The 15480-nt window shown below is 46.7% G+C and overlaps 1 protein-coding gene across 2 annotated transcripts in view; it reads left to right on the top strand.

The window, feature by feature from the left end:
* The window catches only part of LOC120998447, a 177767-nt gene that overhangs the window by 94418 nt on the left and 67869 nt on the right, over positions 1 to 15480 (top strand). For both annotated transcript variants that reach the window (XM_040429077.1, XM_040429082.1), the window contains 2 exons: positions 392 to 526; positions 10742 to 10843. In XM_040429077.1, the coding sequence (XP_040285011.1) occupies positions 392 to 526; positions 10742 to 10843 (237 nt within the window). The remainder of the gene's footprint in view (positions 1 to 391; positions 527 to 10741; positions 10844 to 15480) is intronic.

The following is a 15480-nucleotide window of genomic DNA, read 5'->3' as shown; positions in this document are numbered from 1 at the left end:
TCTCATAGAAAATGCCTTTTCTTGCGGACAAGAATAGGACATGTTCTATTTTTTTGCGGAATTGAAATGCGGATGCGGACAGCACATTCCGGCCCCGTTGAAAATGAATGGGTCTGCACCTGTTCCGCAAAATTGCGGAACGGATGCGGACCCATTTTGCGGACGTGTAAATGGACCCTAAATCTCCCCGATCATGTTCACCTAGACGGATTTATACTAGGTTAGGGTTTGAGCTTTTTTTTTTTAACATAGACCCGCATGTCATTTGCGTGTTTACACCCTAATAATCCGCAGACTAGATGGATGAGCCAATGTAATACGGATTAGCAGGGTTTGGTTTATTTTTATGTTTAGTTTATAATGACTTAATTATGCATGTTGTGTTTCTCAGAAATCCTTTGGCTGGCCTGTGTCTGTTGTTTGTAGTGATGGGGTCCAAGATATTGAGTCGCTGACCCATGCCTTAAAGACGGGTCCTTATGGAAGATGTGTCTATGAGTGTGACAACGATGTCGTCAGCAACCAGGTAATATAAAAGGCAATGTGAAATTCAGATGAAAGGAATGTGTCATCAGAAAATTACTTATTGTTTAAATCACATTGTTTTGTTAAACTTTTTTTTTTTTTTTTTATTTATGATGAGATTTCTTTACCACTATTTATACATGTAAAAAAAAATGGTATATAATCCTGTCATTTTCACACTGGCCACTAGGCCTAAAATATATCAAAGGGATGTTGTGAGCAGTCAGCGCCCGAAGCTGCCTGACTGCGCAGGCGCAACCTGCGTACATTGTTGGTTAAAGCCAGGTCTGGAACATGTGCACAATGTATGGCACGGGATCCAGGAAGTGCTGGGAGCCAAATTACATTGGGGAGAGCAGCGCTGGCCAGGTAGGGACATTGTCATCATTATTAATGTGATTGTTGTAAGTCACATGAAGGGGGTCACATTAGTTTAAAAAAAAGATGGATAAATCCCTTTAAGGCTTTCTGTCTTTTGAAAGCAGCTACATGGGGCATAGACATAATGGAAAGGAGCGAACATCAATGACTTCTATGGGAGAGTTTTCTAGGCATGCTCTGTGACCTGTGCCGAGGTCAGGAGGGAGCAGATAAGCTGTGATATCACCTATTGTGAATGGCTGATCCTGTCTTATCTATATAGAGGTGTTACTTGTCATTGTAATTCTGCCTGTGGAGATGATGATAATAGTTACTGAGAAGTTACATGTACAGAATAGGAAATCATGACTTATTATTACACCTATTGGCCAGTGCAAAAATTGCAAGATTATATACATTTTTTTTAATATAGATAACATGGAAAACTTAAAATTTAAAACACATAAAGTACAGAGAGGAGGCTGGCGATGTGGCTAATGAGCAGCAGTACTTGTATGCATTCTCCATTTCCACAGTCTGTCCTGTCCGTCCTCTTTCTGTCTCCTCATGAACTCCATTCCGACAGATTCAGCTGAAGATCTTATCAAAGTGTATTCAGGATCATAATCCTTGACAGGTAGAGCAGAGAGGAGGATGAGGCAGCTCTTTATGTCAGTGTTGTGAAGTAAGTTGTCCTGCTGTGTGATTAGGGCAGGTTTTGTGTGTACTAATAGGACGGCGGACATTTTATTTCTCCTAATGATTGCTCCCTAGACAAAACAAGCCATTATAACTAATGAAAGGTACAGTCCCGATCAAAAGTTTAAGACCACTTGAAAAATGGCAAAAAATCCTATTTAGCATGGCTGGATCTTAAGGTTCCAAGTAGAGCTTCAACATGCAACAAGAAGAAATGGGAGTGAGATAAAACATTTTTTGAGCATTCAATTTAATGAAAACAACGAATAAACTGAAACAGACTGTTTTTCAGCTGATCAAAAGTTTAGGACCACACCTCCATGAGGTGAGTGGGAACATTTCTCCAAGTGGTGAAGATGGCCGCACGAAGGCCATCTACTGTCTGGAACTGTTGTCCATTTTTGTAAACTTCCCTTGCCATCCATCCCCAAAGGTTCTCAATTGGATTTAGATCAGGGGAACACGCAGGATGGGCCCAAAGAGTGATGTTATCCTCCTGGAAGAAGTCCCTTGTCCTGCAGGCATTGTGTACTGTAGCGTTGTCCTGTTGAAAAACCCAGTCGTTACCACACAGACGAGGGCCCTCAGTCATGAGGAATTCTCTCTGCAACATCTGGGCATAGCCAGCGGCCGTTTGACGCCCCTGCACTTCCTGAAGCTCCATTGTTCCACTGAAGGAAAAAGCACCCCAGACCATTATGGCGCCCCCTCCAATGTAGCGCGTAGAAAACATCTCAGGTGGGATCTGCTTGGCATACCAGTAACGTTGGAAACCATCAGGACCATCAAGGTTAAATTTTTTCTCATCAGAGAATAAAACTTTCTTCAACCTTTGAATGTCCCATGTTTGGTGCTCTCTTGCAAAGTCCAAACGAGCAGTTCTGTGGCGTTCAAGGAGACAAGGTCTTTGAAGACGTTTTTTGTTTTTGAAGCCCTTCAGTCTCAGATGCCGTCTGATGGTTATGGGGCTGCAGTCAGCACCAGTAAGGGCCTTAATTTGGGTCGAGGATCGTCCAATTGGATCCTCCGGCTCAGTGCTGAGGACATTTTTTTGACTTTTTTGTTCCATAACCCTCAGGATCATTTAAGAAATTCCAAATGACTGTCTTACTGCGTCCCACCTCAGCAGCGATGGCGCGCTGTGAGAGACCCTGCTTATGCAGTTCAACAACCCGACCACGTTCAAAAAGGGAGAGTTTTTTTGCATTTGCCATCACAACGTGTGACTACCTGACAGAAAATGACAATGAATCCACATCTTTGCACAGATTTGGCCTTTTAAAGGCATGTGGTCCTAAAATTTTGATCAGCTGAAAAACAGCCTGTTTCAGTTTATTCGTTGTTTTTATTAAATTGAATGCTCAAAAAATGTTTTGTCTCACTCCCATTTTTTCTTGTTGCATGTTGAAGCTCTACTTGGAACCTTATTAAGATCCAGCCATGCTAAATATTATTTTTTGCCATTTTTCAAGTGGTCTTAAACTTTTGATCAGGACTGTATTTGGGAACAGGGCCGGCTCCAGGTTCATGTGGGCCCTTGGGCGATAAATCCCAGTGGGCCCCCATGAGGCATTTTTTTACATTGACATGTCCCCCTGTGGCTCCTACACGGTATAATGACCCCCAGTGGCCCCTATACAGTATAATGACTACTAGTGGCCCTTCACACAGTATAATGAACCCCCAATTCCCCCCCCACTGTATAATGACCACCTGTGGCCCTGCATTCAGAATAATAACCCCCAGTCGCCCCCATTTAGAATAATGACCCCCAGTAGCCCCCACACTGGGGGAATACTGTATGGAGGGGGCTCTGGGGGTATTTATACTGAATGGAGGGTCATTGGTGATCATTACTAAATGGGGGACACTGGGGGTCATTATACTATGTAAAGGGCCCTCACAGTATAATGACCCCACAGTGGCCCTCCATTCAGAATAATGACCCCCAGTCGCCCCCACACTGGGGGTTATACTGTATGGAGGGGGCACAAGGGGTTATTATATTTAATGGGGGCTCTGGTGGTCATTATGCTAAATGGAGGGTCAATGGGGATCATTATACTAAATGGGGGGCACAGGGAGTCATTATACTGTGTAAGGGACCCTCACAGTGTGATGAATGACCCCCCAGTGGCCCCCTCACATACCTATCATTGCAGGGGAGCTGGTGGTCCTGTCATTCACTAACCGCAGCTCCCAGCTCCCCACATGAACCTGGAGCCGGCCCTGAATGACCCCCAGTAGCCCCCACACGGGGGGAATACTGTATGGAGGGGGCTCTGGGGGTCATTATACTGAATGGAGGGTCATTGGTGATCATTATACTAAATGGGGGACACTGGGGGTCATTATACTATGTAAAGGGCCCTCACAGTATAATGACCCCACAGTGACCCTCCATTCAGAATAATGACCCCCAGTCGCCCCCACACTGGGGGTTATACTGTATGGAGGGGGCACGAGGGGTTATTATATTTAATGGGGGATCTGGTGGTCATTATGCTAAATGGAGGGTCAATGGGGATCATTATACTAAATGGGGGGCACTGGGAGTCATTATACTGTGTAAGGGACCCTCACAGTGTGATGAATGACCCCCCAGTGGCCCCCTCACATACCTATCATTGCAGGGGAGCTGGTGGTCCTGTCATTCACTAACCGCAGCTCCCTGCGCTCCTTCTCTCCTCCGGCCCGCTGCAGCAGTGAGCCAGGCCTGGAGGAGAGAAGGAGATGTGCAGTGATGTAGCTAGAACTGACTGGGCCCCACAGCGAAATTTAGTACGCCCCCCTCCCCCCCAATGTGTGTTCACATTACGTTTTTCCTATCGGTTTGATGTATACACATGTGCAGCACTCCACGTTTTTGTATCCTGCAGAGTCAAGTAAAAAATGCAGACGTTAACGTATATGTTTTTTTTCCATGGAACTGTATGGTGAACGGACGCCACTGTACGGCATCAGTCTGAGGCATCTGTCAATGCATACATTTTTGGTTTGCATTAAATGGATGGCAAAAATGTGATGTGAACCCAGCCCTAGTGTCAGAATAAGCCCCAGTACACAGCGGAGCAACGTGGCGGAGAGGGGAGGCCGCCATGTACTGACAGAGCGATACCTGGTCCTGGTGGTCAGGGATGAGGACTGTGCTTCCCAAGGATCATTTTCTACTGGAAAATACAGGGCACAGTATAATACACTAGAATCTATATAATATAAAGATATTAGCCCCACCCCCCGAATAATCATACGATTAGGGGGTCATTTATTATATAGAAATACGTCTATATTAGGCGTATTTCTGACACAGATGTGGCGCAACGGTCCTTAACACCGCAATCTGTATCTTTTCCCGCTCATGCCAGGTCTAAAAAAAGTGGTGTGGGCAGAAAGGGATACAGTTATGGCCATCCAGTTATTGGATACCACCGCCATATAGTGATAACACCGCCATATAGTGATAACACCGCCATATAGTGATAACACCGCCATATAGTGATAACACCGCCATACAAGGATAAAACCACCATACAGTGACCGGATAAAAGGGTATAAGAGGGCACAGTACAGGGAATGACTATGGGCACTGCACAGAGTGTGGTAAGAGGGCACAATGCAGGGTATAAAGGGGCACAGTACGGGGTGGGGGGCACAGTCACATGACCCTGTGATGTCAGAAGGTCCTTATGGTGAATGCGGTTCAGATGCCACCATAATGAGAGGCAGAGGAGTGAGACAGGGGCCCGGGGCCCTGGATGGACAGGAGGGGTGGACACAGCAAGTAGGTTGAAGGGGCTCTGAGGGGGATTCATACAAGTAGTGGCAGGAGGTCTGTGCAGGGCAGCAATAGGAGATAGGAGGGTGGAACAGGAGCCCTGGATACATGAGGGAGGAAAGGAGACGGCAGGGGCTCCATAAGGGTGATATAGGACAGGATATGGGGGGGGGGGGCAGGTGTCATGGAGACAATCAGCTTAATAAAACAGTAACACAACTAAATAGAATGAAGCAGCAGTGTCCCCCCCCCCTTTCCTTCTGTCCCACAGAGAAGAGACAGTCACAGTGCAGACTCACTTACAGACTGTGTTCACACTTCTCTGCTCCAGCTCCAGCCGTGCGGTCTCTCTCCAGTCTCCTCAGGCAGCCTGTGTCCTGTGTAGAGGGGCGTGTCCTGAGTCTCTGCAGCTCAGAGGGCCCACCAAAGGGGTACTGCGTATGTGAAATGACAGCAGTGAGAGCTCCCATCTGTATTGATGGAAGTGCTAATAGCAGCTCAGTGGGCCCCCCCAGGAGCATTGGGCCCCGGCACTTGCCCGGGGATGCCGGGTTATGACGCCGGCCCTGTTTGGGAATATATTTATAATAAAGTAATATTTGAAGGGGTTGTCCCACGAAAAATATTCTACAGTTTTTAAACCAGCACTTGCATCTGAATACTTTTCTAATTGCATGTAATTAAAAATTTAGCATAGTTTTTTCTTATTTCTTTGCCCTGCTCACTGAGAAGGCCGCACATGCTCAGTTTCATCCTTCAACTGTCTCCTGAGCTGTGATAGGGAGAACATAGACACGCCCCCTTAGCTGCAGCAGAAAAGACACTCCCCTTGAGCTTTCAGCTTGATATAAATCTAGCAGAGCAATGAATGGAGAGATCTCTGGACCCATGTGAGGTACAGGGCTGGTCCTAGCATTTTTAGAAAGGTATTGCCATGTACTAAATTATGTCTGATTTTAATTTTTTACATTAGTTATGGGATATTTTTAATTTTTTACATTAGTTAAGTACCATATTTTTCGCCCTATAAGATGCACTTCCATTATGAAAGTGCTCATTAGTATCGGAGTGCCGGGAAGCGGTGAATGCAGCGCTCCCTGGGCTCTGTACTCACTGCTTCCTGGTCCTCGGCTGCTCGCTGTGCTGTGACTGCGCACAACCTGAGGAAGTTGGCCAGCTGTGACCCCATGCTGTGCAGCGTTGGGTAACAGCACAGCAGGAAGAGCCGGAAGAGCAGGAGCTGGATCCCCGGAGTGGCGTGGGCGTCCAGAGCAGGAGAGGTAAATTGATTTATTATTTTTGTCTGATCTGAGGTCTGAATGGGGGTCTTAACATTGGGTGTCTGATTTACGTATCTGAATGGTGGTGTTATTAACATGGGGGTCTGATCTAAGGTCAGATTGGGGATCTTATTAACATTGAGGGTCCGATGAGGTTTAACACTGACAAATGTAAAGTTATGAACATGGGAAGGAATAATGCAAGTCACCCGTACATACTAAATGGTAAAACACTCGGTAACACTGACATGGAAAAGGATTTAGGAATTTTAATAAACAGCAAACTAAGCTGCAAAAAACAGTGTCAGGCAGCTGCTGCCAAGGCCAATAAGATAATGGGTTGCATCAAAAGGGGCATAGATGCCCGTGATGAGAACATATTCCTACTACTTTACAAATCATTAGTCAGACCACACATGGAGTACTGTGTACAGTTCTGGGCTCCAGTGAACAAGGCAGACATAGCAGAGCTGGAGAGGGTCCAGAGGAGGGCAACTAAAGTAATAACTGGAATGGGGCAACTCAGGGGCGTAGCTAGAAATGCATGGGCCCCATAGCAAAAATAATTTTATGGCCCCCCCCCCCAGTGCCATCCACAGATCCCCCTCCCCTAAATAGTGCCATCCACAGATCCCCCTCCCCTAAATAGTGCCATCCACAGATCCCCCTCCCCTAAATAGTGCCATCCACAGATCCCCCTCCCCTAAATAGTGCCATCCACAGATCCCCCTCCCCTAAATAGTGCCATCCACAGATCCCCCTCCCCTAAACAGTGCCATCCACAGATCCCCCTCCCCTAAACAGTGCCATCCACAGATCCCCCTCCCCTAAACAGTGCCATCCACAGATCCCCCTCCCCTAAATAGTGCCATCCACAGATCCCCCTCCCCTAAACAGTGCCATCCACAGATCCCCCTCCCCAAAATAGTGCCATCCACAGATCCCCTTCCCCTAAATAGTGCCATCCACAGATCCCCCCCTAAATAGTGCCATCCACAGATCCCCCTCCCCTAAATAGTGCCATCCACAGATCCCCCTCCCCTAAATAGTGCCATCCACAGATCCCCCTCCCCTAAACAGTGCCATCCACAGATCCCCCTCCCCTAAATAGTGCCATCCACAGATCCCCCTCCCCTAAATAGTGCCATCCACAGATCCCCCTCCCCTAAATAGTGCCATCCACAGATCCCCCTCCTCTAAATAGTGCCATCCACAGATCCCCCTCCCCTAAACAGTGCCATCCACAGATCCCCCTCCCCTAAATAGTGCCATCCACAGATCCCCCTCCCCTAAATAGTGCCATCCACAGATCCCCCCCTAAACAGTGCCATCCACAGATCTTCCTCCCCGACGCTCACAGGAGCACATTTATAAACTAATTAGTAACTTGAACTTTAATCATTGACAGTGCTGAATGCTGATCTCTTGCATTGGATACCTTAGCTCTGGTAACGGTACAGCAGGCAGTGCGGGCGGGCGGCGCTCACTCACTGACATCACGCGCCTGCGCCGCCTAGTGGGAGGAGCAGGCGTGTGACGTCAGTGAGTGAGCGCCGCCCCCCGCACTGCCTGCTGTTACCGTTACCGGAGCTAAGACAGAGTAAGATATCCAATGCAAGTAAAGAGATCACCATTCAGCACTGTCAATGATTAAAGTTCAAGTTACTAATTAGTTTATAAATGTCCTCCTGTGAGCGGCGTGGCCCTGTATATTCTAACCCCCAGGCAAGCGTCCCTGTCACCATGGGAACGCCTGGGGGTTAGAATATGATCGGATCTTCCTTACTCAGTGGTCTGGCTGGAGCTTCCCCAGCCTCTGTGTCGGCCCGGCCCTGCGTGTCCTGACTCCTCCCCAGCCAAGCCTGAGCCGCGGACCGCCCGCTCCCTGCCCACTACACTAGTGTAGTGGGCGGGCGGTCCGCGGCTCGGGCCTGGCTGCTGTTTGTAGTGTGTGTAAAAAAACAAAACAAAAAAAAATCAACAGAAGGCGGCCCGGACGGGCCCCCAGTGGCGTAGGGCCCCATAGCCACTGCTATGGTTGCTATGGCGATCCCTACGCCACTGGGGCAACTACAGTACCCTGAAAGATTATCAAAATTATGGTTATTCACGTTAGAAAAAATACGACTGAGGGGAGATCTAATTACTATGTATAAATATATCAGGGGTCAGTACAGAGATCTCTCCCATCATCTATTTATCCCCAGGACGGTAACTGTGACGAGGGGACATCCTCTGCGTCTGGAGGAATGAAGGTTTGTACACAAACATAGAAAAGGATTCTTTACGGTAAGAGCAGTGAGACTATGGGACTCTCTGCCTGAGGAGGTGGTGATGGTGAGTACAATAAAGGAATTCAAGAGGGGCCTGGATGTATTTCTGGAGTGTGATAATATTACAGGCTATAGCTACTAGAGAGGGGTCGTTGATCCAGGGAGATATTCTGATTGCCTGATTGGAGTCGGGAAGGAATTTTTTATTCCCCTAAAAGTGAGGAAAATTGGCTTCTACCTCACAGTTTTTTTTTGCCTTCCTCTGGATCAACTTGCAGGATGACAGGCCGAACTGGATGGACAAATGTCTTTTTTCGGCCTTATGTACTATGTTACTATGATCTGAGGTCTAATTGGGGGGTCTTATTAACACTAAGGGTTTGTTCTGATGTTCTGAGGTCTGATTAACATTGGGGGTCTGATTGGGGCTTTGAGCTGAGGTCTGATGAGAAATATTTTTTTTCCTATTTTCCTCCTCTAAAACCTAGGTGTTTGTTATAGGGAAAAAAATACGGTATTTTCATTTTCTTAATTCCTGGAGAACACCTTTAAGTTGGAATCCCCTTTTAAAGGGAACCTGTCACCGGGATTTTGGGTATAGAGCTGAGGACATGGGTTGCTACATGGCCGCTAGCACATCCGCAATATCCAGTCCCCATAGCTCTGTGTGCTTTTATTGTGTAAAATAAACCGATTTGATACATATGCAAATTAACATAAAAGAGTCATATCTTACTTGTGTGACCAGAGAAGAGTCATATTTTCAAGCACAATAAAAGCACACAGAGCTATGTGGACTGGGTATTGTGGATGTGCTAGTGGCCACCTAGCAACCCATGTCCTCAGCTCTATACACAAAATCCCGGTGACAGGTTCCCTTTAAGGATAATCTTAAGGCCCCTTTCACACGGGCGAGTATTCCGCGCGAATGCGATGCGTGAGGTGAACGCATTGCACCCGCACTGAATACCGACCCATTCATTTCTATGGGGCTGTTCACATGAGCGGTGATTTTCACGCATCACTTGTGCGTTGCGTGAAAATCGCAGCATGCTCTATATTCTGCGTTTTTCACGCAACGCAGGCCCCATAGAAGTGAATGGGGTTGCGTGAAAATCGCAAGCATCCGCAAGCAAGTGCAGATGCGGTGCGATTTTCACGCATGGTTGCTAGGTGACAGTCTATTCATTGTATTATTTTCCCTTATAACATGGTTATAAGGGAAAATAATAGCATTCTGAATACAGAATGCTTAGTAGGTGATCAATTGAGGGTTAAAAAAAAATAAAAAATTAAACTCACCACGGTGATGGACCATGTGATTGGAGCATGTGATCTGACATCACCAAAGGTCCTTTATCCCACAGCTCATCATTAAAGAAGTAAACAAGAGACCGGGAACTACATGAACAAGAGGAGAAGGTGAGTTAATTTTTTATTTATTTTTTTAACCCTCAATTGATCACCTACTAAGCATTCTGTATTCAGAATGCTATTATTTTCCCTTATAACCATGTTATAAGGGAAAATAATAACATCTACACAACACTTAACCCAAACCCGAACTTCTGTGAAGAAGTTCGGGTTTGGGTACCAAACATGCGTGATTTTTCTCACGCGAGTGCAAAACGCATTACAGTGTTTTGCACTCGCGTGGAAAAATCGTGGGTGTTCCCGCAACGCACCCGCACATTTTCCCGCAACGCCCGTGTGAAAGGGGCCTAACAGTTAAAAGTGATGGATAAAATTGCCTGGAGAGATGTGCACTCTGCACGGTATTTAACGAGCTTCTGTCTAGTAATGATAATGATGGTGTTCTTCATAAACAGGTTGTGAACATGGAGTTTGAAGGTGGACAGACGGCTGCATTTACTATGATAGCGTTCACAAATGATCTTGGTGCAAGGAAAACCACAATCTATGGTACCAAGGTAAGGCGTGCAGTCTTGTAATGAAGGTGATTGATATCATTGTTATTATTCAACTTAAAGGAACTTGTCACATTGAATATGCTGTCTGATCTGCATGGTGCAGAGCAGTAGGAGATGAGTACAGTTTTGTGGAAAAAGATTCAGCAAAACTTGTATCTTAGTTATTAAAAAATCTGCTCTTTCTATGCTTAGGAGTCCAGTGGGCGGTCCTATAAGTGACTGACATTTATCTCAGTATGCACAGTCTGGACTCCTAATCATCTCCTAATGGAATTAAGATAAACTAGACCTTTGGTTATACAGATTATACGGTTGTCAGAAAAGAAATAATGCAACTGTAGGCAAAGCAGGAAATAGGCCCACAGCCTGATTTCATCTGCATAACCTACATTCTTGATATACCCAATATTTCTGGTGCCATTTAAAATTTTCTTTGTTCAGCATGGGACATTCTTGACCAATCCCAACAATTTCCACCTAATGCACAGACTATAATGTGGAAATGAGGAAAGTATAGGTTAGGCATCAAGCACACGACCGTTGTGTGCATCCGTGGCCGTTGTTCCATTTTCCGTAATTTTCTGCAGACCCATTGACTTTCAATAGGTCCGTTGAAAACTCGGAAAATGCACCGTTGTTCATCCGCAGCCGTGATCCGTGTTTCCTGTCCGTCCAAAAAATATGACCTGTCCTATTTTTTTGACGGACAACGGTTCACGGACCCATTCAAGTCAATGGGTCCGTGAAAGAACACAGATGCACACAAGATTGACATCCGCTTCCATGATCCGTGGCCGTTGGCAACTTTCACACAGACGGATCACAGATCCGTCTGCATAAAAGCTTTTTCAGATATGAGTTTTCACTTCATGAAAACTCATATCCGACAGTATATTCTAACACAGAGGCGTTCCCATAGTGATGGGGATGCTTAAAGTTAGAATATACTGAGAACTGTGTACATGACTGCCCCCTGCTGCCTGGCAGCACCCGATCTTTTACAGGGGGCTGTGATCCGCACAATTAACCCCTCAGGTGCCGCACCTAATGGGTTAATTGTGCGTATCAAAGCCCCCTGTAAGAGATCAGGTGCTGCCAGGCAGGAGGGGGCAGACCCCCTCCCTCCCCAATTATATTCATTGGTGGCCAGTGTGGCCTCCCCTCTCCCCCCCCCCCCAGTTAAAATCACGTTCCGAATCCCAAATCATTGGTGGCCAGTGCGGCCTCACATCTCCCCCCCCCCCCTTGTAAAAATCACGTTCCGAATCCCCATCATTGGTGGCCAGTGCGGCCTCACCTCTACCCCCCCCCCTAGTTAAAATCACGTTCCGAATCCCCCATCATTGGTGGCCAGTGCGGCCTCACCTCTCCGCCCCCCTAGTTAAAATCACGTTCCGAATCCCCCATCATTGGTGGCCAGTGCGGCCTCACCTCTCCGCCCCCCTAGTTAAAATCACGTTCCGAATCCCCCATCATTGGTGGCCAGTGCGGCCTCACATCTCCCCCCCCCTAGTTAAAATCACGTTCCCCCATCATTGGTGGCAGTTGAGAGTTCCGATCGGAGTCCCAGTTTAATCGCAGGGGCTCCGATCGGTAACCATGGCAACCAAGTCGCTACTGCAGTCCTGGTTGCCATGGTTACTTAGCAATTTTTAGAAGCATTATACTTACCTGCGAGCTGCGATGTCTGTGACCGGCCGGCGCTCCTCCTACTGGTAAATGACAGGTCTGTGCTATAAGCAATGCGCCGCACAGACCTTTCACTTACCAGTAGGAGGAGCGCCCGGCCGGTCACAGACATCGCAGCTCGCGGGTAAGTATAATGCTTCTAAAAATTGCTAAGTAACCATGGCAACCAGGACTGCAGTAGCGTCTTGGTTGCCATGGTTACTGATCGGAGCCCCAGCGATTAAACTGGGACTCCGATCGGAACTCTCCACTGCCACCAATGATGGGGGAACGTGATTTTAACTAGGGGGAGGGGAGATGTGAGGCCGCACTGGCCACCAATGATGGGGGATTCGGAACGTGATTTTAACTAGGGGGGGGAGAGGTGAGGCCGCACTGGCCACCAATGATGGCGGATTCGGAACAAGATTTTAACTAAGGGGGGGGAGAGGTGAGGCAGCACTGGCCACCAATGATGGGGGATTCGGAACGTGATTTTAATTGGGGGGGGGGGAGAGGGGAGGCCGCACTGGCCACCAATGAATGTAATAGAGGGGAGGGAGGGGGGGTGTCTGCCCCCTCCTGCCTGGCAGCACCTGATCTCTTACAGGGGGCTATGATACGCACAATTAACCCCTCAGGTGCGGCACCTGAGGGGTTAATTGTGCGGATCACAGCCCCCTGTAAGAGATCGGGTGCTGCCAGTCATGTACACAGTTCGTAGGATATTCTAACTTGAAGCGTCCCCATCACTATGGGAACGCCTCTGTGTTAGAATATACTGTCGGATCTGAGTTTCACGATCTAACTGAAATCCGATGGTATATTCTAACATAGAGGCGTTCCCATGGTGATGTGGACGCTTCAAGTTAAAATATACCATCGGATTGGAGAAAACTCCGATCATATGGTATATTAACTCCTGACTTTACATTGAAAGTCAATGGGGACGGATCCGTTTGCAATTGCACCATATTGTGTCAACGTCAAACGGATCCGTCCACATTGACTTGCATTGTAAGTCAGGACGGATCCGTTTGGCTCCGCACGGCCAGGCGGACACCAAAACGACTTTTTTTTCATGTCCGTGGATCCTCCAAAAATCAAGGAAGACCCACGGACGAAAAAACGGTAACGGATTACGGACCAACGGAACCCCGTTTTTACGGACCGTGAAAAAATACTGTCGTGTGCATGAGACCTTAGAAAGGTTGGATCCTTAAGTTTCCATTCCTGGAGATAAGTAACTTATTGAAACTTCCTATTGAAATTATGCATATTTGAACAAAATCTGTGTGTGTACTCCTGATAAATCCTGATTTAAAGGTTGTTGATGGATAAACCCATCTCCTGCTTGCTTCTCCTGGAGACTTGCTATAGGCATTGTGTGCAGGTCTGTAAAAGGTCAAGACCCATGGGAAGAATCCTTCTGCAGTCTTATTACCATTACAATATCTACACCAAGTTCCTATAGTTTAATGAAGGAGTGTGTGCCATGCTATAATGCGTCTAGGGCTTGGAATGCAAAAACTAAAGAATTAAAAGGGATTTTGTATTAATATTTTCCCCAAAATGTTTGGAAATTTAGAATTTTTGTGAGGTTGTGACGTTTGGTTGAGCATTATGGCCTCTTCAAGTGAATGGGCCCGGGCTGCAGTAACAAGTACAGCCACTATACAATGTATGGCACTGTGCTTAGTGAGCTGTGAGGACGCCACAGCGCTTAGCAGAATGCCGTGGCCTCTTCAAACAAAGGTTGGACCCCCACCAATCAGATATTGATGACCTATGAAAATTCTGGACAATCCCTTTAACTAGATATTCCATAAAAGTCTGTTAACTGGGGACATGAATGAGAGATCCGCACCTAACCTGAGAACAGGGGTGTCTAGTCTCCAGTCCTGGTGGGCTAGTGGCTAACCATGCACAGCCACTTTCTTTTAAAGTTATTGACACATACTACAATGTATGGCCACTTCACCATTGGCAATGAGGGTTGAACACCTCAGTTCTCGGTATCTTTGTATGCTCAATTTACCGTACCTTAAAAATCTACAGCAGAAAAACCTTTTAAATCGGTTACATGAGTAGAAAAACATGGCTGCTATCTTCCAGAAACAGAATCACACTTATCTATAAGTTTTGCTGAGAAGTAACATCTGACAGAACCCATGGACAGGTGTGACGCTGTGTTTGAAAGTCGCCATGTGTTTCTAATTCATGACAAGTTGATAGGTTTACCTTAAAGGGGTTGTCCAGCCTGATAACTCCTGTGCAACGGACCTGTGCCCCAGAACAAAAAAAAAAAAGAGTCTCCTGTCCACAGTCCCGACACTGCTCATTCCCAGCTGCTTCCAGTCCCCGTGGGACCAGGAAGCGCCTGGGTCCCATGACTGCTGCAGCCAATCACTGCTCTAAATTATCACATCGGCTTAAATGTTATGACACAACTGTGATTGACCGCAGCGGTCATGGGAATCAACTGCTTCCTGGTTCCACCGTGGACCGGTGAGTCTTCTTTATTATGTTCAGGAGCACAGTAGCATAGGGGTTGTCATCTTCAAAGCTGGACAACCCCTTTAACTTATTAGGAATAATTAAGCTGGGAAATCCTAGGAATGGAAATGCAGCCTCCATGCCAGCCCATCATTCATCATAAATCGTATTGAGTTGACAGATGTGCAAGGCAAAGACAGAATATTTGATTCGCTCACGCATATTCTGCTTGTGGAATTTCAGTATTACGATAAACTGAAGATCCAGTGATGATAGGTACAAATCTCAGTTCATCAGTCCATCCAAAGGAAAGTTTCACAGTTGCTCGTCTATGGTTAGCATTGAGGCCTTCAAACACATAGAAGATTAAATGGGTTGTGCAGGGGTTATATATTAATGACCTACCCTCAGGATTCGTCATTAATATCAGATCGGTGTCGATCAGCTGTTTGAAGAGGAGGAGGCACTGGGTG

The sequence above is a fragment of the Bufo bufo genome, chromosome 1 (assembly GCF_905171765.1).
Source record: "Bufo bufo chromosome 1, aBufBuf1.1, whole genome shotgun sequence".
Taxonomy (NCBI): Eukaryota; Metazoa; Chordata; class Amphibia; order Anura; family Bufonidae; genus Bufo; species Bufo bufo.
This window is presented reverse-complemented; position numbering and strand designations above follow the sequence as displayed.